Below are 23,409 nucleotides of genomic sequence, written 5' to 3' on the forward strand. Positions count from 1 at the left end.
AATATAAAAGTTACATATTATTTAAAAATTTTTACAATAAATCATTTAAGAATAAAGAAATATTTTTAAAGCATTTGGCGTGAAACTGTTTCCAAAAATATGTTAAAATCCTCTTTCGGTTCCAAATCCAAAAGACGACAAGATACATCCCACAATTTTTCAGCATACTGATGATCATTTGCCTTTCGATATGTAGTAGCAACACTGCAGTTTCTATATACAAAAGAAAAATTTAAAAAGATAATATTATTATTATACTCCGCGTACAATAATAATTTCGTATAGTATACATATAATGTGTACTTACGAATAATAAAGTCCAGTTTCATTAGCTATCTCTTCAGCCACTGAACAATATATTAACGTTTGCGCTCCCTGTACAACATTTTTACAAAATAATCGCGCATACAAACCATGAAGAAAAGTTGCACCTGGAAATACTGTATTATCGCCATGACGGTTTATTTCGGTATCTATAATTCCAGGATTTAAAACGTACACATTTATCCCATGAATATTTGCTTCTGAAAATCGAAATTATTGTGTGAGAGTATATCTTCCTTTTTCTTCATTATGCAACAAATTATTAAAGATCGATTAAAGATTATTAAATATTAATAAGCATATATTAAAATTAAATAATTATAATTTATTTTAAATCTGTAACAATAAGTTTTCTTTTTGGCGTACCTTTTAATCGTTGAGCGAGTGCCTTGGTGAATAAAATGTTCGCCAATTTGCTTTGTGCGTAACTTTTAACTGGTGAATAAGATTTCTCCATATTAATATCATCAAAATCTAAATCAACGCCTATAATAAAATGTTTTTGTTACAGTTTCGTTATTGTAAATAAGAATCCTGGACATAAAAAAATAATAAAAACATTTTGTCTTTAAAGTCATCACAATATCATTTTTTACATACAAATATATACAAGTGACGCGACATTGATTATTCTGCAATTAGGACCAGACAATTGCATTTTTGGCAAAAGCAAAAGTGTCAAAAGAAAATGGCCAAGATGATTAACTTGTAGTGTCATTTGATTTCCATCTTCTGTTTTTTCATACGGATACGCAGCCACACCGGCATTATTTATAAGCATATGTATAGCCGGTTCGTTAGTTAGCAAATTTTTAGCGCACTCTCTTACGCTCTTCAAACTACGTAGATCCAGAAAATAAATCACAAGTTCACCTACATTATTTTTATATTCATCCTTTTTGACCCTAAAAATAAAATTAGATCTATATATTTATACCACATTGCTATTGTCCCTTCAAATGATAAATTAAATTAAAATAAATATAAGTTTTACAGAGAAAAGAAAAATTAAAGCAAATAATAATTTATTTAATTCTTATTATACAAGTTTATCTTGAAAATAAACTTACCATGAGGGTGGATTATTCTTTATATCTTCAATTGCTTTATTTGTTTTTTCCATATTTCTACAAGCTAAAATTATTCTAGCCCCTAAATACAAACATTATTTATATGAATATGTTTAAGTATATACTCTTTGTTTTTTTTACAGTTGTAGAAAATTTTTTGAAATTTTAAATCAAGAATAAATAAAAAATAAATAATTGAACCAAGACATTCCAAACGTCTAGCTTTTTATTTCTACGACATATTTTATAAGAACGCTTCTGCATCACAGAGACACATATGTAATCAGCTAAGGAACTTCAAGCGATAATGAAGAGATAATAAATACGTGAGTCACATCTCAAATATTAACCTAGGGTGTACTTCCGAAAAGCCCATACCTTTGATTTTTTTAATACTCTGGATTCTTACGTATTTCGACGTGCTGATTACGAATATAATAGTGAAAATTGGCGCAAATTTGATTTTCATGGCGAAAACCTTAAAAAAACCATAAAAATTATGGTTTTTTCCATTTATCTCCGTAAATAATGAAAATTTTGAAAAATACTTCAGATAAAAGTTATAGATCTCATCGAAATACACATTTTATATTCTATTGATTTTCGCTGTAAAAACAATAGTTTTTGAGAAAAACGACGTTAAATGTTCAAAACTTTATATAACTCATGTAACACAATTCGAGTTTTATTAGTTAATTTTATTAGTTAATACTGGAAGAAAGTGAGCTTTGCTCATGTGTTTTCTGTACCATTGGAATTTTCCATGCGAAGCATGATCCACCCATTTTTAGGTGTGGTATAAGTTTTTGACCATCACTAGCACCAAAATGGTCTTGATAGTGAGGAGGGGACGGGGTCCGCATACAGTAATGGTTTGTGACCACGAAGTAAGACTAAGGAGACTTATCTTCTATAGTGCAGAGCGAAAAAGTTGGTCACAAAAAATGTTCCGTATGTGGCCAAGGTTTGCCAAATGGAAAAACCTGGACCATTTCGTCGCCATCTTGAAATTTGTATATGTACATAGTATTACGTTTAGTTGAGTTAGTAATGAGTAAGTGTGTGTATGTAGTGTTTCATACACACACTTACTCATTACTAACTCAACTAAACGTAATACTATGTACATATACAAATTTCAAGATGGCGATGAAATGGTCCAAGTCATTCCATTCGGCAAACCTGGCCACATACGGAACATTTTTCGTGACCACTTTCAATCTACATAGATAAGTCTCCTTATTCTTACTTCGTGTTTGTGACTTTCCACGCGGAGCTCCCTACTCCGGCTAACCCCCAGCCATCTGAGGCCCCTACCCGGAGCGGGGGCGTAGCCCCCGCGGAGGGGGAGGCCGACTACTTCCACCTAGTAAATTCTGCCACCTGCGAGTGAGAGTATAAAAATAAACTGGGAGTGTTTTAAAGGTCACTCAGGAGGGTAACCTTGACAACATTTGTCAAGGTCAAGGGGCTGGGTCCCGTAAAGTGAATAATTACCATAAAATTAACTAATAAAACTTGAATTGTGTTAGATGAGTTATATGAAGTTTTGAACATTTAACGTCGTTTTTCTCAAAAACTATTGTTTTTACGGCAAAAATCAATACAACATAAAATGTGTATTTCGATGAGATCTATAACTTTTATCTAAAGTATTTTTTAAAATTCTCATTATTTAGGGAAATAAATAGAAAAAACCATGATTTTTATGGTTTTTTCAAGGTTTTCGCCATGAAAATCAAATTTGCGCCAATTTTCACTATCATATGTTAATACTAAGCCGCTTCTAACTAGGGAGCTCCGAGGGGGGTGCGGGTGTGCGGAGGGGTACCCGTAGACGCGGGGGTATGACGTCACGCGGGGAGGGGGATCTCGCGGTCCGGAAATTGCTGACGCGGTATTTTCGGGTCCGCGACCCGGAGCGGGAGAGGGGTGTGCGGGGGGTACCCGTAGACGCGGGGGTATGACGTCACGCGGGGAGGGGGATCTCGCGTTGCGGAAATTGCTGACGCGGTATTTTCGGGTCCGCGGTCGCGGTGCGGAAATTACTGACGCGGTATTTTTGGGTCCGCGACCCGGGAGCGGGAGAGGGGGAATTGGGGTCCGCGACTGCCGCCGCCGCCGCCGCCGACGCCGCCGCCGCCGCCGCCGGCCGCCGCCCGCCGCCCGCCGCCCGCCGCCCGCCGCCCGCCGCTGTTGTAGCAGCCATCGCTTTGGTGCTCGCTCTCTCCCTCTATTCCGAATCTGTCTCTATCTCTCTCATCCGTACGCGATATTTCCAGCCATACAGTTTTATCATTCTCTCGCTCTTTCTCTTTCATTCATTGCGTTCTTTCATATGCGGTTACATACATGCGTTCCCACCCATCTTATCTATGTACCTCCTACTCGGTTCTGCGCACGCCATTATACCGCAAAGGAATAGGGAAGAGAGAAAATAAGTTAGAATAATTATTTATAATTTTTTTTATTTATTCCTTTTGTAACGCGTCGTATACAATATTGTCTGATGCATAAACCATCAGTTTGCAATCTACGAGCGAAGTTTTTACACATATTTCATTTAACAATTTGACTGCATTGCACTTGTTATGAATATTATTTCGCCGCAAACAGTTTACAAATTGATTATATCGTTCTTTTACTATATGCATATCATCCTATAACTTAAAATATGCATTATTGATAACATCTTCAAGATTTAGTAAAAATTGTACAGTCGATGGTTTCATGTACATAATTTTGTTATTTAAAGTGAATTTTATGATACTCTCGTTACGTATTTTAACGACTTTGATGAAAAGATCATTAATCCACAACGATGTAGCGGTTGCCGACTACAGGAGTTGCTCGATATCTGTCTGTTTCTCAATCATTATTACCCAGGTATCACATGACAGCGGTATCTCATTGCCCTTGTTGTCACCAAGAATCATCTCTACAAAAGGCTCAAGTCCCACACTGATTCCTATATCCAAATATTTGTAGAATGTAGCCGTCAAAGCAAATCTCCTCCCCAGAATGCGCAGAGTATGACGCGGCTGCGACATTGTTCTGTAAAGAAAAAAATGTTGCAAGATATAAAAAATAAAATCCAACTAAATATGTAATAAAATTTGATTTAATTAATTTAAAAAATACTTACGGTTTATCACACGTTTCATTTTGCTGAATCGGAACGTAATAGTTCATTTTCAGGGGAAACTCCGATTTTTTTTGATTAACTAATGCAAGATTGGAACTTTACCATCCGTATTCCGCTGATTAACTGATGTGATACCGTTGTCAGAACTCTTCTTATATTGCACGCCCTTTACACATCTCAGTAGAGGGGACAATCATATATTTCTTCACACATCTCAGTAGAGGGGACAATCACATATTTTACACATTCAAGGATGACCAACGTTTCAGAGGTCAAGCGCCGATGTACGGCTGCTGCGGCAAAATATGTTTTAGGCACATACATTTGATACTTACTGATGAGATCATACAAAAATCACACATTCAAATAATGTGAATCTTTGAGAGGTCAAGCGCCGATATACAGCTGCTGTGACAAAATATGTTTTAGGCATGTACATTTGATACTTACTGATGAGATCATACGCATTCAAATAATGTGAATCTTTGAGAGGTCAAGCGCCGATGTACGGCTGCTATAATAAAATATGTTTTAGGCATGTACATTTGATATTTACTGATGAGATCATACGAAAATCACACATTCAAATAATGCAAATCTGGCAGAGGTCAAGCGCCGATGTACGGCTGCTGTAACAAAATATGTTTTAGGCACGTACATAAATCATTTGATACTTACTTGATGAGATCATTCAGAATCGCACATTCAAATAATGCAAATCTTGCAGAGGTCAAGCATCGATATTAAGACAAAAAAAATGAAGAGTTATAAAAAATATATAAGCGGTCGGGAAGCGCATAATATCGCATTTGATGTGAAGTTTAAGATCTGAGTGTCCTGTTGAAGATTGTATGGTGTTGTTTTAAAACAGTGATAAAAAGACAACAGTGATAAAAATGGAGAATAATTTCGAGCAAGTGGAACGCGAGCTGTTGGAGCAAGCAAATGGAGTCACTACTTTGGGCGAGTGTTTTATGTGGTTGCAGCGATGCGACGAGATTATACAACAGCTTGAGGAACGTAGCCGCATAAAGCGCATAAAGCGTCCTCGGCTTGCCGTCGGACAAAGACAATCGTTGGTGGCGAAGATCGCGCGACTTGAAAGTGAAAAGACACAATTACAAAGACGTTTCGTGCATGTAGGTGGTAATTATGCGAGCACTAGTAATAACGCAAACAAACTCATGTGGCGAGAGATAGATACTGCGTTCGAGAATCGCATTCAGACAGGTGCAGTGATAAATACAAACTATATTGAACCGTGAACGTTTTTAGAAGACGCAGGCGGTATAGTGCTCGAGCGAGTGCGGGACGCTCTAGAGAAACACAACAGTGTAAAAGTGAACAGCATTCAACGGCGTGTTTGTAACGGGTGATAAACGTGCCAACAAAAGTATAAACACTAAAAATTGTGAACTATTCCAAACATCGGACTTGGACGAGTGGTACGAGCGACGCGTTATCGAGCCCACATTAGCATCACTCGAAGAGTTTCAAGAACGAGATAGCGGGTGGGCGCTATCCCGAATTCTCAATTTGATTCTAAATATAAATAAGTACAATCCTCTACACGCGGGGTGTTACGTGACATTACCGCGAGAAATAATGATGAAGCGTGCAGTAGTGAACGTTAATTCAAAGGACAATGCATGCTTCGCGTGGTCAGTGGTCGCCGCTCTACATCCTGCTGAAAGAAACACAGAATTGGAATCGTCATATCCACATTATACAACAGTCTTAAAGTTTGATGACATTGCGTTTCTCGTTACAGTAAAGGACATTGGAAAATTTGAGAGTCTTAACAATATATCGATCAACGTCTACGGGATGAAAAAGGAAATGGCAATGCTAAAGATTCTTCCACTGCGGCTCTCCAATGACAAGAAAGAGAAGCATGTCAATTTATTATACGTGCAAAATCCGCACGAAGACAGCGTGGGCCACTTTGTGTGGATAAAAAATCTGTCCCGCCTCATCAGCTCCCAACTGAGTAAAAAGAAGCACAAGAAATACATTTGCGATCGGTATGTATACTATATTCTTATGTAAAAAATAGTTTTATGATCTAGCAAAAAAAAGTAATTAAAATTTTTTAAAATTTTTACAGGTGCTTGCACTATTTTTCATCATGCGAGAGGTTGCAATCACACACTGTAGACTGTCAGAGGATGAACGACTGCACTAGGAAAAATGTTTTGTTGTATAAACCAAAATTTTGCTATAACGACAAAATAATTTGGTTAAAATATGCCCAACAAAACTATTTAGTTGCTGTAAACAAATATCTTTGTTGACTACATTTGGTTCTTATAACGTAATACTTTTGTTGTAACAACCAAAAAGTCATAACTATATGACTTTTGTTATGTAAACAAAAGTGTTTGGCAACGTAAATTCTGTTATTAAAACTAAACTTTTTAATTACTTTAACCAAATATTTTGTTTAAAGGTATTAATTTTGTACAATTTATTATGTTATAGCAACTAAATTTTTTAATTACTTTAACCAAACATTTTGTTTAAAGGTATTGATTTTCTATGATTTATTGTGTTATTACAACTAAATTTTTTAATCACTTTAACCAAACATTTTGTTTAAGGGTATTAATTTTCTTACAATTTACATATACAACATATGCAATATACAGAAAGATGTTTCAGAAATAGGTGACCAAACTTTAGGAGCATATTCTACTTACTGTAAGGATTAAAAAAATGGGTATATATAAACATGGATCCAGAAACGTTTTTTATATGACTTTTTTTCATCCTTAGAGTAAATAGAATATACTCCTAAAGTTTGGCCTCCTGTTTCTGAAACACCCTCCTGTATATTAAAATACGTGTTATAATTTTTAACAGCTGAAATTTGTAGGTAAAAAAAAGTATACAAATACAGCATATTAAATGAATTTATTACACATTTGCGTGTGTACACATATATACATGTGTGTCTTTTACATATACATTAACGCATATTATAATTAGTAGATAGAATTAAAACAGTTTATTGATGTACTTTTATAATTGAATAATTTTCCTTTAGAAATTTTTTGTTGAGGCCCTTCAGTTTTAGGTGGAACGTAATAGACACTGATATTTTCAGTAGGAAATATTTTTACAATTTGAGTTGCAATAAACTCAAAATGTTCGTTTTTTAGAGATATCCTAGTTTATTTATAAATGTATAAATTATTTTTCTTTATCAAATTAACTAAATTACAATATTTCTAAAATATTATCTTACCCTTGTTCGTTACTATAGAACAACGACATTAATTTTGTTATAATTACGTCAACAAGTTTAGAACGTAATTGTTTATTAAGTTTTACTTCTTTTTTGTAATTAGCAATAATAATTCTTCCATCTATAGATTGTTCCAAAATTTTTTTATAATCCTAAAAAGATGTATAAATGATGTATTGATTTATAAGAATAAGAAAAACTATAACAATGTTTTTTTATATAATACAAAATTAAATAAGTATTGATGAAAAATTTTACATTTTCAAATTATGCTACGCTTTACTAAAGTTTAAAAAAGTCAAAATTTAAAAAAATCTTACTAAGGAATACACATTTTTAATATCGAGATCCTTTGATTCATGAGCTACGGTATCTTCTATTTCTATTAGTATTGCATTTTCACTTTGTTCCAATATTTCAGGTAATTCGACTTCTTTTTCTTGTTCTATTATTTCTTTGGATATGTCTGCAGATATACCTTGTGTATTCGGAACATTTTCATATCTAGAAATATTCTATATAATATTTTAAATTTAATATACTTTAATTTAAATAAATAAAGAGGTATATGTTATGCAATCACACACGCAATAAAGAAAATAAATAGTGAAATTTATTATCTTTATTATTAATTTTATTTTTTCTAACCTTTGCTGACTGTTCTTTTAAAAACTGTTTCCTTTTTTCTATAAAAATACATCTTGCACCAATGGTTGGTATTAATTCAATTAATGTTTGTTCCGAAACACTCAACAATAATGAAGGGCTTATTTCTTGGTCTATAAGATTAAAATCAATTTTTATACACTACTATACTCTTACAACATTGATGACACGTAATATTTACCAATTTTAACAAGTACATTGAATATGCAAAATATCTTATTGTTGGAATATTCCGGAAAAGAATTTTGAAGTTAACATACCTAAAAATTTTGATGTCCACTTTTCAAGACCCCATTCTTTTAATGTTTGAATAATGAAGTCGTCGTCGCTCATTTTATACTACGTTGCTATACTTGAGAAAATCAGAATAATACAGAGAAAGACACACAAGTTCAGTTTACCTTCAAGGTTTGTTTCGCAGAAGAACAGCCTGAAATAGTTTCACAATAAAATAAATTAAAATGCAATCAGAAAAAATTTCACGAAGGACACGGTATAAACTCTTTTGGATATACATAGAAAAAAAAAGTAATACAGCCAATAACATATGTAATTGCGGGCTGCCAACTACATAAAATACGATACAATAATATTTACTGTTAATGCAAGTACACTGTTGATATTGCAATAGCATATATTACTCTATTGAGTATATCTGTATTTGGCAGCCCGCAACAACATATCTTATTGGATATATTGCATTTTTTTCAGTGTACCGATAAGTTTCGACAATTTCCTGGGGCCCGGTATTCCGTAACCACTGTCAACTATCAGTAAACGTCGTTGCATAGGTTTTTTTATTGTATAAAAACTACACATTAACAACACTGGCAGTTAATTGTCGGTAGGTAATTACGAAATATAGAGGAGGAAAAGCTGAAATATTTCTTCATACAGTGATAGCCTCAAATATCACATGCATCCAGAAATTATCTATGAAATTCATACTTACGAAGATGTTTTCACTAAACACGAAACGATCTCACTGCACGTAATTGTATTACATGAGTTATAAATATAACGTCTCACAACAGTAGACACGTAGAGCCAGAAAAAAAAATAAAATGGCATGCAGAAACGCGGGCTAACCACGCTATTATCTGATACCATTTGTTTCCAACAGCACGTACCTGCGCCATCTATTCGTGAATAACGGCGCTCTTGTGTATAAAATATACCAAATCGTTTGGTTAGAAGAACAAGGCAGTTTTGTTAAAGCTACTATAATATTTTGTTAATATATAAAATAGTGTATAAAATCTAAATTTTAATGCATAGAAAGACGATATTGTACTCATTGAGCATTATTTTAGCTTATGTAACAGAAGATTTAATTATTATGTAGTTTCTGTGGGTAAAATAACTAAAATGCTTAATTGTTGTATGCGAGGTCTAAGAACAAAATCATTTGGTCCACAGAACAAATCAGAAAAGTATATTTAGCAGAAGTAAATAAATATTTTGTTATAGAAAACAAGATATTTGGTTGCTGTTAAAAAATGTCTTAACTAAATGGTTTGGTTGAAGACACTAATTTATTTTTCCTAGTGTGCGCTATCACATTGCCTGCCGAAGACGACAAGTGGTTGAATTTCCGGAATATAAACCACAAGGAACGAGTGCCCTTTATCGTCTACGCGGACCTCGAGTGTGTGCTGCGGAAGACGCAACATGATACAGAGCAAGCGTCGTACACATATCAACAACATGAGGTATTCAGCATCGGGTATTACGTGCGATGCTCATACGACGACACGTTATCCACGTACCGGTTTCGTCGCGATAAAGATTGCGTCGCGTGGTTCACTAAACAACTAGAAGAATTAGCGTATAATGTTAAGACTCGTTTATCAACTAATATCCCCATGGAAACGTTATCGGTGGAACAATTGGAGGCATACCATAGCGCGACGCGGTGTCATATCTGCGATAAGCCATTCGCGCCGGATGATACGCGGGTGCGCGATCATTGTCATTTGACTGGTCGTTACCGCGGTCCTGCACATTCTCTCTGTAATTTAAATTATTGAAATGCATCATACATGCCAATTATTTTTCATAACTTATCTGGATACGATTCGCATTTCATTATTAAGGAAATAGCCACAGCCTTCAAAGGGAAGACCGACGTACTTCCCATCACGAAAGAAAAGTATATTTCTTTTACAAAACATGTCGTAGACACAGCTGATAAATTAGATCCACACAATTACATAAAACTATGGTTCATAGATTCATATAAATTTTTAAATACTAGTCTCGAAAAATTGGCATCATTTCTAGGCAAAGAAAAATTAAAAATTGTACGTTCCGAATTGTTACACTTATCTAATGAGGATTTTGATTTATTGACACGAAAAGGTGTATTTCCATATGAGTACGTTGACTGCGTGAACAAGCTGCAGGACACGTGTTTACCGCCGCGCGAATTATTTTTCAGTTCCCTGACCTCTGATACTGTATCCGAGAGCGATTACATGCACGCTGAGAATGTCTGGAAGCGATTCTAAGTTCAAACGTTGGGTGAATATAGCGATCTATATTTGAAAACGGATGTGTTATTGTTAGCTGACATTTTTGAAAATTTTCGCGATAAATGCTTAGAAAGTTACAGTCTCGATCCAGCACATTATTACACTCTCCCCGGATACACGTGGGACGTTATGTTAAAATATACAAAAATTACTTTCGAACTGCTTACTGACATTGACATGGTAATGTTCATCGAACGTGGTATACGCGGCGGTCTCAGTCAATGTTCAGGCAGATATGCACAGGCTAACAACAAATACATGCAGACGTACGACACATTGAAACCATCCTCATATCTTATGTATTTTGACGTTAATAATTTGTATGGTTGGGCGATGTGTCAACCGCTGCCATATGGGGAATTTCAATGGATCAAAGTCTCGAATTTTGACATAAATGCGATCGCTGTTGATTCACCAACGGGATACATTCTCGAAGTTGATCTCGAGTATCCCCGAGACCTTCACGACGAACACGCTGACCTACCTTTTTGCCCAAGACGCGATAAACCGCCAGGCAAGCGTGAATGTAAACTTCTCGCTACGCTGTATGATAAGGAACGTTACGTCATACATTACCGCAACCTGCAGCAGTGCATGCGTCACGGTCTTCGTATAGCAAAGATACACCGTATATTACAATTCGCACAATCTCCATGGCTCTGTAAATACATAGAGTTAAATACACGATTCCGGACACTCGCCAAAAATGATTTCGAAAAAAACTTGTATAAATTAATGAATAATGCGGTGTTTGGTAAAACCATGGAGAATGTGCGCAATCATGTTGACGTTAAGTTGTTGACAAAATGGGTGGGGCGGTATGGTGCGGAGACAATGATCGCGAAACCAAATTTTCATAGTCGAAGTGTTTTTGCAGAAAATTTAATCGCCGTTGAACTTAGAAAACTTGAGGTGAAATTATATAAGCCGATTTACGTAGGCATGTGTATCCTAGATATTTCTAAGACGTGTCTATATGAATTTCACCACGAGTACATGCTACCTCTGTATCGTGACAAATGTAGAGTCATACCGACACCGACAGTCTCATATACTTCGTCGAGTGCGAGGATATTTACGAGACGATGAAACGTGATATCGCTAGGTTCGACACGAGCGATTATCCGGTCGACAACGCGTACGGTATGCCTCTCGAGAATAAAAAAGTTCCGGGCCTAATGAAAGATGAGAATAATGGTGTGATAATGACTGAGTTCGTTGGACTTAGAGCAAAGATGTATGCGTTAAAGGTAGATGGAAAGAAGGACACTAAAAAGGCGAAAGGTGTCAAGAATAATGTAGTAGCGCGAACCATAACGTTCGATGATTATACCCAGTGTTTGAGAGATGAGATCGAGATGACGCGTCGCCAATCATGCATAAGATCCAAGCTACATAAAGTATATACGGTGTCCGAAAAGAAAATCGCTTTAAGTCCGTACGACGATAAGAGATACCTTATACCCGATTCGATTGAAACGTTACCGTGGGGGCATTATCGAATACCACTATAATATCTTTAACATTATATAGCTTTTAAATTACATGCATATTTTACATTAAAAATAATTATATATATTTTTATGTTAAAAACATGTATTAATAAAAATGTATTAAAGAAGGATGATAAAGAAATCTCACATAATATAAAATTAATATAATAATGTATTTGGTTAAATTGTACTTTTATGTGAATGTAATAAAAACAATTTTTATTGGATTAAATAACAGTGTCTGTATGTATCCACGAATTATGCGATCCATCGAATCCCAGCCACTTGACATAAATCTCATCTCCTTTTCTGCGCAATATTTTTTCAACTAGATACACGTCAGGATTTGCAACACGCTGCAGCTCATATTCGTAAAATCCTCCAGCGATAGGTTTTCCAGAGGAATCTTCCAGTACATATGTCACAGGATTGGTACGCTGTACTTTAATAATTTTAAATATCTCCGTAGTCCAATTTGGTGTATAACCCTTCTCAAAAACAGTTTTGAATTTGCTGACACGCACCGAGTCACTGACTTTAAATCGCGCGGGTGCCGCAATTTTTATGTGACTATACACCGTGGTTAAGAGTTTTTTAGCGATTGCAGGCGTAACATCGATGGGTCGCATGTACTGAACAATTTTGCTCGGTGCGTCTCTATAAATAGATCGGTCTTATTAATTTTTGTCAGTTTTGTCAGAGCATAGAGGGAGAAAATATGCGGTTTGTACAACATTCACCAGTGATTAAAGTAACAAATTTCGATGACAGAATAATGTCTGAAAGAAAAATAAGGAGGCATGGAAACATGTTGCCGAGTTCTATACGTGGTATAATTTGCGGTCCGTCAAATTGTGGCAAGACAAACGTATTAATAAGCTTGTTGGAAAGTCCGCATGGAGTACGTTTTGAGAACGTGTATGTGTACTCGAAATCATTACAACAACCGAAATATCAATATTTGGAAAATTTATTGACACCGATTGAAGAAGTTAGTTATTTTGCATTCTCCAATAACTGTGATGTCATTCAGCCGAGTGAAGCGCTTCCGAATTCCATTTTTATCTTTGATGACGTGGCGTGTGATAAGCAAGATACGATAAGAGACTACTTTGCAATGAGGCGACACGTGGATGTCGACTGCTTCTATCTCTGTCAGACGTATGCAAAGATACCGAAACATCTTATACGCGACAATGCGAATTTGCTAATTTTATTCAAGCAGGATGGTACCAATCTAAAACATGCGTACAACGATCATGTAAATACCGACATGTCTTATGAAGATTTTAGCAATTTATGTCATACTTGTTGGCAACAAAAGTATGGATTTTTAGTGATAGATAAGAATAGCGCACTCGCCGATGGACGATATCGAAAAGGATTTAATGACTTCGCAATACCATAAAGCAGTTAGTTGTTTTTGATACGTTGACCAAGTAGCGTTTCTCAACATGGATAACACAGATAACAATATGGATCGTGAGAAGATTGTGAAAGAGATTGCGAAAACAAGTGATTCAATTCGTAAAAAATATCGCGCTTTGAAAGCGGGTAAAGTGCAAGAAGAAATGGCGTTGGAGAGACACTTTAAGCCCATTGTCAAACCATTAAAACAGATTGTTGAAAACACCGTTGGTGATGTATCAGATCCGATTAAGAATGAATCGTTCTTCTCGGGGGAAGACGAATACGCAGAACCAAAACCCAAACGAAAGCGATCAAACGCTTCGTTTAACAATTTTATAATGACCTCTACTCCTGTTAAAAAAATGAGACGATCAAAAACTGTACCAACTAATTTGAATGAAACATCGCAAATACTACATGATAGTGATTTATCGTACAGTCATGTACCTTCCGTCGAAGACGTTTTTGAAATAGCAGCCGATGAACCGCTTGTGACGTCTATTCGACAACAGTTGGAAACGCGAGAGGGACGTGAAAAGTTGCACATGCACTATGGTCCATTAGGTCAAAAATATATGGGAGCTGTTCTAAGTGGTAAAAAACCAGTCATCATAGATACTGTTTACGGAGTTTATTTCACCGACTTTGGAACGATGCTCGGTGATAAACGCATCGACATACATAAGAATGATAACATAGTTATAGATGGTAAAATATACACGGGAACGCCTGGTCTGTACGAATTAATCTTCATGAAAATGCCCAACATGTACACGAATAATGACCTGCAAAATTATAAAAACATTCTATTGGCGACAAATGCATATAGACGCGGACATATTGCACATAATCAAGTAATGGACAACAAAGGGTCTAAATATAAAAATATAATTGCGCCCTTAGTAACAGACGCAAAAGTTGGACAAGGTTTATCAAGCGCTATTACATTAAATGATAACAAGATCGATTATGTTCATTGGGATGATCCCAACGAGCTTGTGGATCGCCTTCGATTGCTTGAGGCCTCACACCAGGCAGGGCACAATGCTCACGGCAACGAGATTCTATCAATTATCGAGGAACTTCGCGAGGCTGGTTTTATTATAAATTAAAACTGTGCAAAACAAATCATTTAGTCAACATCGAAATGTCAATCAACAAGTTTGGAACATCACTCGGAAGAGGTGGTGCGGAACCATATTATCAATGGAGCGGATTAGTCAGAAATTACGTGCGCGATAACGCTCTTTGCATGATTGTCACCGATTTTGATGCAAAGTCGCGCAAGATTTGACGTTTAGCGTTACCTGTAGATGATAGTGATGCAGCCAATAAACGATACGTGCAACAAACTGTGAAAATTTTAAAGGATCGACAGGATGAAATCGAGAGAAAGATTGAGACACTTCAAAGTAAGGTTGAAATTACAGCTCATACGCTAAACGAGATTCAAAGACAGCTCGACGCAGTAACTCATCGTGCAGAGTAAAAAAGTTAGTACGTTGATTATATGCACCATTTACATGTCATACTCTGAACATGTCTGAGAAACAATTGCTGGTTGAGGAGTTGCATGCTCCGGCGAGAAGAAATTTTCCTCGAAGACGCGTCATAGTTCATGGATACGATGACCTGTGGCAGGCGGATGTGGTTGAGATGCGTCCTTACACACGATTTAACCGAGGTTATCACTATATACTCACCGTTATCGATGTGCTGAGCAAGCATGCATGGGCTGTGCCGCTGAAGGCCAAGAGTGGTAGCGAAGTTGCTATTGTGATTGCAAAGATAATTTAGAAAGATGGAAGATGTCCGAAAAATTTTCAAACAGACAAAGGAAAGGAATTTTATAACACCAACGTGCAGAAACTATTAAAAAAACATAATATCAATCATTATTCTACATACTCTATAATGAAAGTATCAGTTGTCGAACGCTTTAACCGAACATTAAAAAACGTCATGTGGAAACAATTTACACTCAATGGAAATTATAGATGGATTGATTTGCTGCCGCATCTCATGTCAGAGTACAATGCACGAAAGCATCGAACTACCGGCATGCGACAGTATGTAAAATGTTTCTCATATTGTCACATCCCTCCGATATACTCGATTTGAGTGTCGAGCAGTTAGAATTCGTGTCGAAACCTATTCTGCTACGCGTGTGTAGCAATTATATCGAACACGTGTGGGACACGCTTCCGGAACATATAAAGGCTGATACGGAGATTCGAAGCCATCGTCGTTGCTACGAACATTACAATCAATCGTTGCACCAGACGCACATCGACGGCCCCGCACCGTTGATAAAAAATTGTCGCGAATGCCAGCGGTAGATCGCGGCTTGTTAAATCGTGTGATAAATGCGCTTCCTTTCGAACTGCACATACCAGGATATCAATTTTGCGGTCCAGGTACTAGGCTGAAAAAGCGATTGGCCAGAGGTGATTGGGGTATTAATCCGTTGGACGCGGCATGTCGCGAACACGACATTGCATACTCCCGGAGCAACGAACTCACCGATAGACACGCAGCTGATAATATACTCGCTGCGGAAGCGCGAAAACGCATTACAGCGAACGATTCGACTTTCGGAGAAAGAGCTGCTGCAGCAGCCGTTTGGGCAGCTATGAAAACTAAGACAAAAATCGGTATGGGTTTGAAAAAGAAAAAAAGTGATAAAAAGAAGAAAGCGAGTAAACGAATACTTCCGAGAACGAGTAAACGAATACTTCCGGTAGAGAAACACGGCGGTGTTTTACCAATTCTACCGCTGTTGGGTGTTCTCGGGTCGTTGGTCGGTGGAGCGGCGGGAGTTGCGAAGGTTGTGAATGATAACAATGCAGCACAGCGTCAGCTGAACGAATTGAAACGTCATAATCGTGTCATGGAAGGTCATGGAGTTTATCTTGCTCCATATAAGCGTGGACAAGGAGTGTCGACGAAAAAAAAAAAAAACGTCAAAAAGACGTTAAAAATGCCAAAAGGTGCAACTACCAACATACAATTATTACAGTTAGCGAAACGTATGAGCATTCCACACTTTAGAGGAATTTTTATGCGTACAGCATTACCAACGGCTGGAGCATATCGAAACGAGAGCGGTATTGTAAATTTAGATAACGCTGAAGGATCAGGTACACACTGGGTGGCATACCCAAAGAGAGGAAATCGCGCTATATACTTTGATAGTTTCGGCAATCTTAGACCACCGAAAGAACTGGTGCAATATTTAGATGTAACGCGGATCGAGTACAATCACACGCCTTATCAACGTTATGATCAAAGCAACTGTGGCCAACTATGTCTGCGTTTTCTTCAAACAGTTAGTAATCAATTTAAAGACTAACATTATGCAATTTAACTCAGTATTCGTTTCAACATGTCACTGACGTTTACGCTAACCGGCAAGAGTAGCATCCTCGCGGTAAGCTATTTTCCAGCCGTAGATTTGAGCGATGGCGATTACGAGCTCGGTCTCACAGATTTTGAAACATACTATACCATACCTAATGTAAATTCGTCGAATAACAAATTTTATTATGACAAAGACGACAAGGAAATTACAATTCCCGAAGGATCGTATGAATTGCGTGATATAGATAGATATTTGGAACGCACAATTTTACAATCTCATCCCAATGTTGCGGAAAAGAGAACGTTTCACAAAGAAGATGAAGAAGAAAGCGAATATCCGGTGGTGATTCGTGCTAACAACAATACAATGAAGAGTGAGATTATGTGTGCTTATCAGATAAATTTCTTTAAACCTAACAACGTTGGATCGCTGTTGGGATTTTCATCGCGTATTCTTGAATCGCGAATGTGGCATGAATCGGATGCACCTATAAATATCATAAACGTAAACATTATTTGCATAGAATGTAACGTGACTGCGGGTGCGTACAGCAACGACAAGTGCGTACACACAATACACGAATTTTCGCCGAGGGTACCATCAGGATATAAGATATCGGAAACGCCTGCACAGATCATTTACCTTCCAATCGTTGCACGGAGCATTACTGATTTGACGATTCGCATTGTGGATCAGGACGGTCAATTACTCGATTTTCGTGGAGAGGAGATTACTGTTAGATTACACGTACGAAGACGATAACGTGAGATGCTCGTGTTGAATGAGCAAGTGAAGGATACAATTTTTACACCAATCAAGAATATTCGACCGTGTGAAATAAATTGTAAGACAGTTAAAAATATTCGCTCATCTGATAAAAAGAATCTCACCGCGTCAAACGTTGAATTTTTAAAATCATTGGGATTTATCGTACGAAATATCTGTCGAAGATGTCTAAGATCTTGAACATTGGAGGCGAGCCGATCTTTGACGACAGCATCGTCAAGATCGAGACTCATACGTACAATCCGTACGCCAACACCACTTTTGGATACAGCGATGAAATAAGGATACCCATACAACAGCAGGATTTATACACGTTACCATGTGAAAGTTTTCTCTACGTCGAAGGGAGATTGGTGGTGAAGAAGAAAGACGATACGGATAAAGATGAGATAAATCTCGGAAATAATTGCGTGGCGTTCATGTTTGATGAAATTTGATATGAACTCAACGGTGTGGAAATTGATCGCAACAGAAACGTTGGAATAACCAGCACTCTCAAGAACTATGTATCGTTGTCATATGACAAAGCAGTAATTATGCAGAATGCAGGATGGGAATTTTCGTATAACCTACCGGAAGGATACTTCAACTTTTGCGTACCGCTTAGTGTATTATTAGGCTTTTGCGAAGATTACAAACGCGTGATTGTTAACGCTCGTCATGAATTGATTTTGATACGAGCACGCAACGATAACAATTCTATCGTTGGAAATTCTACGGCTCAACCGGAAATTGAATTATTTAAAGTGCAGTGGCGAATGCCGCATGTTACGTTAAACGAAGTCAACAAATTATCTTTGCTGCGAGCTTTGGAGAGTGGACAATGTCTAAGTATGAGTTTTCGCTCCTGGGATCTGTACGAGTATCCTTTGCTGCAGAGTACGACGAAACATTCATGGGCTGTTAAAACTGCAATTCAACTCGAAAAACCGCGCTTCGTTATCTTCGCATTGCAGACTGGTCGAAAAAATATCATGTCTCAAGATGTTACAATCTTTGACGACTGTAATTTGACTAATGTAAAACTTTATCTAAACTCTGAATTTTATCCGTATGACGATATGAATTTAGACTTTCGTAAATCTAGATATGCCATTCTGTATGACATATATCAACGTTTTGGTAAATCTTATTATGGATATGAGTGTGAAACACTGCTCAATGTAATCACATTTCTGGAAAAAGGACCTTTTGCAGTCATTGACTGTTTGCGACAAAACGAATCCGTCAAGAGTGCTACCGTAGATGTGCGCATAGAATTTGATTGCAAGGAAAATGTTCCTGCGAATACTACCGCTTATTGTCTCATTTTACATGATCATGTAATTGAATATTGTCCGTTGTCCAACGTAGTGCGTAAAATCATGTAACATCAAACAGATAAAAACTGAGATATTTGGTATTAAAGTACAGTCTTGAAAAGTTACTCATAATGATCGTACCGACATTTGTGGATCTGCAAGGATTCATTGTCGATAAAAAATTTATCGTAAAGGAAGTAGCGGTACTGAGAAAAGGAACTGTTCTCGCACATTATATTTTTGCAAGCCCCATGCCATGGCGTGTTCTTACAAAATCCGACAAGTCTTGCGCTTCTTGGTTGATTGCATATCATCATGGATTGCAATGGAAAGACGGGATGATACCGTACAGCATGGCGAAACGTCTGATTACATCTGCTGTGTGTAATACGGATGACAGCAATACTAGCATATACGTTAAGGGACTTCAGAAACGAGAATGGTTGACGGACATGCTCGATACTGATGATGGGATATATATCAAGACATTGGATGCAGATTATGAAGACATTGAATCTTTAAATAATCTAGATGTTAGTAATACTATACGATGTGAAAAACATATTAAGAATTGTGCATTACAAAATGTATTTAAAATATATAAACTGGTGGTCACAACATCAATATAATTGTGGAATTTTTCAAAATAAAGAAAAATAAAATGCAATAAAATGTTTTCTATCCTTTCCCCATATAAGATATAAGATATATAGTATGTATGTATGAAATGGATATAAGATATATACAGGGTGAGTTTTAATGGCTGTCCCAACTTTTTACCATGAGAAATGGAATTACCGACTGCAATCTTAGTATCGTACACACATGTACGATATATGTATGGCGAATGCCGTACAAGTGTGTACTAAGATTGCAGTCGGTAATTCCATCTCTCATGGTAAAAAGTTGGGACAGTCATTAAAACTCACCCTGTAGATGTATGAAATGGAATATGATATGTTTAATATGCTCTTTGACTGAGACGTTGACCGAGATAACTTATATAAAACGATCTCGTTGATAAATCACGTACGATAGAAAAAAAAATTATATGAAGCTATCAAGTAAGTTTTTAGACATATTTTAAAAAGTTGTTAAATTATAAGATTCTAAAAAATGCTAATTTTTTAGCCATGGATCTACCGAGAGGATATCAGAATACCCGGTTTTATCAATATTAACAGGAAATTTTGGACGCATTGGAGAAGGGATTTATTAAGAGCGCAGAACGACGATGTATTAGAACGTTCGTGCGGCCAATTTGGCGAAGCCGACGTCTGGGACCTGCGCCGTCTATTCTGCATGCGTCCTTTAATAGACGAAAATCATGAAGTTTGGATATAAATACATAAATATATGAATATATAAATGATTAATTTTGGATATAATTATATAAATGGATATAAATATATAAATATAAAGTTATATAAATATAACTTTATATGCGTTCTCTTTCTCACTCCCTTCCCTCGCTTTCAGTTGCACTCATCTCACCCATTAAATACAATATCCTCACTCTCTTACACTCATCGCACGCTCTCGCTCACACATACCGCATGCTACACATCGCGTACTATTCATCACGTTCTCTCCTTCCCACCCGTTATATCCATATTCCCGCATGCTCTCTCACTCACACTCATCACATGTTCTCACTCATACACATCGCATACTATCCATCACGTTCTCTCGCTCCCACCCATCACGTAGTACATTCTCGTTCGCTTGGTAGCGGGCGGCGGCGGCGATACGAAAGAACGCAACGAATGAAAGAGAAAGAGCGAGAGAATGATAAAACTGTATGGCTGGAAATATCGCGTACGGATGAGAGAGAGATAGAGACAGATTCGGAATAGAGGGAGAGAGCGAGCACCACAGCGATGGCTGCTACAACAGCGGCGGGCGGCGGGCGGCGGGCGGCGGTTGCGGACCCCGATTCCCCCTCTTCCGCTCCCGGGTCGCGGACCCGAAAATACCGCGTCAGCAATTTCCGCACCGCGAGATCCCTCTCCCCGCGTGACGTCATACCCCCGCGTCTACGGGTACCCCCCGCACACCCGCACCCCCCCTCGGAGCCCCCTAGTTAGAAGCGGCTTAGTATTAACTACTCATATTCGTAATCAGCACGTCGAAATACGTAAGAATCTAAAGTATAAAAAAAATCGGTGGGGCTTTTCGGAAGTTTATCCTTAACCTAAAATGTACACTTAATGCTGAACGTTTGATTTAAAAAAATAATTATAATATTTTTTTTATGAAATAATTTAATATACTGTTATATAACAGTATATGTAACATTAAATTTTAAAACTTATGATAATTAAAATAAAATAAAATGAATTTAAATTATTGTATTTCAGTAAAATTACCTCTAGCATATAAATCTCTAGCAGTTTCCATGCCGAGACCACTACTTGCCCCTGTTATTACAACAGTTTTGCCATCAAGACGTGCTTTGCTCGTACACATTTCATTGAAGAACCACGATTTCAAAGACCACATTTTATAAGATATGCTTCTTCATTCACAACGTTATCAGTATATAATGGTTCTACTTATATTCCCTCACTATCACTGAATGTTTTCTGTTCGTGTTTAGAAAAGACTTTGTGCTTTGCGTTATGATGTCTCTTGAATAATGATTACATGCTTGAGCCTTCAGATTCTTATATACACTGTCTGAAGTCAGACTCGTACTTTCAGGCTCGTACAAGTAATTTTCGAGACCCTGATGCAAAGAGAAGAATGGAACCTCTTATCTGTTCATGAATTTAGAGTTTTTCATAAACAAGTGATTACTTTTTCAGAACATATATATGCTCCGTATTAAAAGTTAACAGGAAATTGATAAAAAGTCATTTATCATCTGTTTTTTTATCTTTTTGTTATTGATTGAACTCAAATAATATATATCGAACTAATAACTGCTTGTGAGGCAACTGTTGCCAAAAGTTCATTTTATTTATATGCTAAAATATTATTATAGCATATAAAATTAATAAAAATATCTATTAAATATACATTATTAGTTTATAAATTATAATTTAGACACAAAATTAAATGTGAATAAAAATTAATTGGGAAAGAAATATATATAAATATATTAGAAATATATATAATTATTTTAATCGAAATTTCGGAGCTACTTAACACTGGTTAGTAGCTCCGAAATAGGGGATAGTGTATTTATTTACTCTTTTCTGTTAAATAGCTCTGGTTAAATATTCCAAAGTGAAACTCTCTGAGAAACGAGTCTTTTATACGGTCATGATCGTAAATTGGTTAAATTGATTAGAATCTTGTTTGGCAGCCACAACCACGGTCTTGAATACAGGTTTCGTAACTCAAGCCAATTTTGGTGGTGGGGGTAGGTCATTAAGACCCGGTTCCACAACTCACGGTTAACTGCTAACGGGAGGTTAATAGATTTTCTGTCTCTCCTTATATATAATATAGATAATAATATAGAGAAAGATAGGTAGTCGATTAATCTCCCGTTAGCAGTTAACCGTGAGTTGTGGAACCGGGTCTAAGTGAGGCAATTTAGTTCTTGCAGTAGCCACAGAGGCGTTACAGTCTACCATAGTTTGTAGGCGAGAGACGCGGGAGGCCAGAGGATATCAATTTAAAACAAAAAATCAGGGTAATAAAAATGTAAATTAAAAAATAACGTATTACTTATTAATTTTTTATTAAGTAATTATTTTTTTACTCATTAATTATTAAAACAGTAATCCAAAATGGAAAAAATTGCATTAATTATTTTAAAAATAATGCGTAATAAAAAAACTTGCATTACTTATTTCAAAAGTAATGCGTATTGAAAAAAATCGTATTACTTATTTCAAAAGTAATGCGTATTACTAAATACGCATAAATTGCCTCAACTAAATTGCCTCACTTACGTGACCGTCTCCCACCACTGAAGTTACGAGACCTGTATACAAGACCGTGATCGCCCCACTCATTGTGCAGGTTTCCAAAATGTGTCCAAAATGGAATATTAAAAAAAATAAAAACATATAGAAACACTTTGCTATCATATCCACATAATACATCGGCTCATCATTTG

At 36.6% G+C, this 23,409-nt stretch overlaps 4 protein-coding genes across 4 annotated transcripts in view; 1 reads left to right on the forward strand and 3 right to left on the reverse strand.

Moving 5' to 3' along the window:
• Window positions 1-23,409, reverse strand: part of LOC118645932 — a 31,952-nt gene that overhangs the window by 3,490 nt on the left and 5,053 nt on the right. The window lies entirely within an intron of this gene.
• On the reverse strand, window positions 4-22,032 carry LOC118645930 (retinol dehydrogenase 12-like). Its single transcript, XM_036287892.1, has 6 exons — window positions 21,707-22,032; window positions 1,395-1,476; window positions 925-1,229; window positions 691-810; window positions 308-524; window positions 4-213 (listed from the first exon to the last, which is right to left on the reverse strand). The coding sequence occupies exons 1-6, from the start codon at window positions 21,837-21,839 to the stop codon at window positions 66-68; spliced, it is 1,005 nt and encodes a 334-aa protein (XP_036143785.1). The 5' UTR covers window positions 21,840-22,032; the 3' UTR covers window positions 4-65.
• On the forward strand, window positions 6,127-6,622 carry LOC118645933. Its single transcript, XM_036287899.1, has one exon. The coding sequence runs from the start codon at window positions 6,145-6,147 to the stop codon at window positions 6,586-6,588; it is 444 nt and encodes a 147-aa protein (XP_036143792.1). The 5' UTR covers window positions 6,127-6,144; the 3' UTR covers window positions 6,589-6,622.
• On the reverse strand, window positions 7,443-9,965 carry LOC118645931. The gene is made up of 6 exons (XM_036287893.1): window positions 9,405-9,965; window positions 8,713-8,882; window positions 8,435-8,565; window positions 8,107-8,301; window positions 7,787-7,938; window positions 7,443-7,707 (listed from the first exon to the last, which is right to left on the reverse strand). The coding sequence occupies exons 2-6, from the start codon at window positions 8,783-8,785 to the stop codon at window positions 7,524-7,526; spliced, it is 735 nt and encodes a 244-aa protein (XP_036143786.1). The 5' UTR covers window positions 8,786-8,882; window positions 9,405-9,965; the 3' UTR covers window positions 7,443-7,523.

Source organism: Monomorium pharaonis, chromosome 6 (genome assembly GCF_013373865.1).
Source record: "Monomorium pharaonis isolate MP-MQ-018 chromosome 6, ASM1337386v2, whole genome shotgun sequence".
Taxonomy (NCBI): Eukaryota; Metazoa; Arthropoda; class Insecta; order Hymenoptera; family Formicidae; genus Monomorium; species Monomorium pharaonis.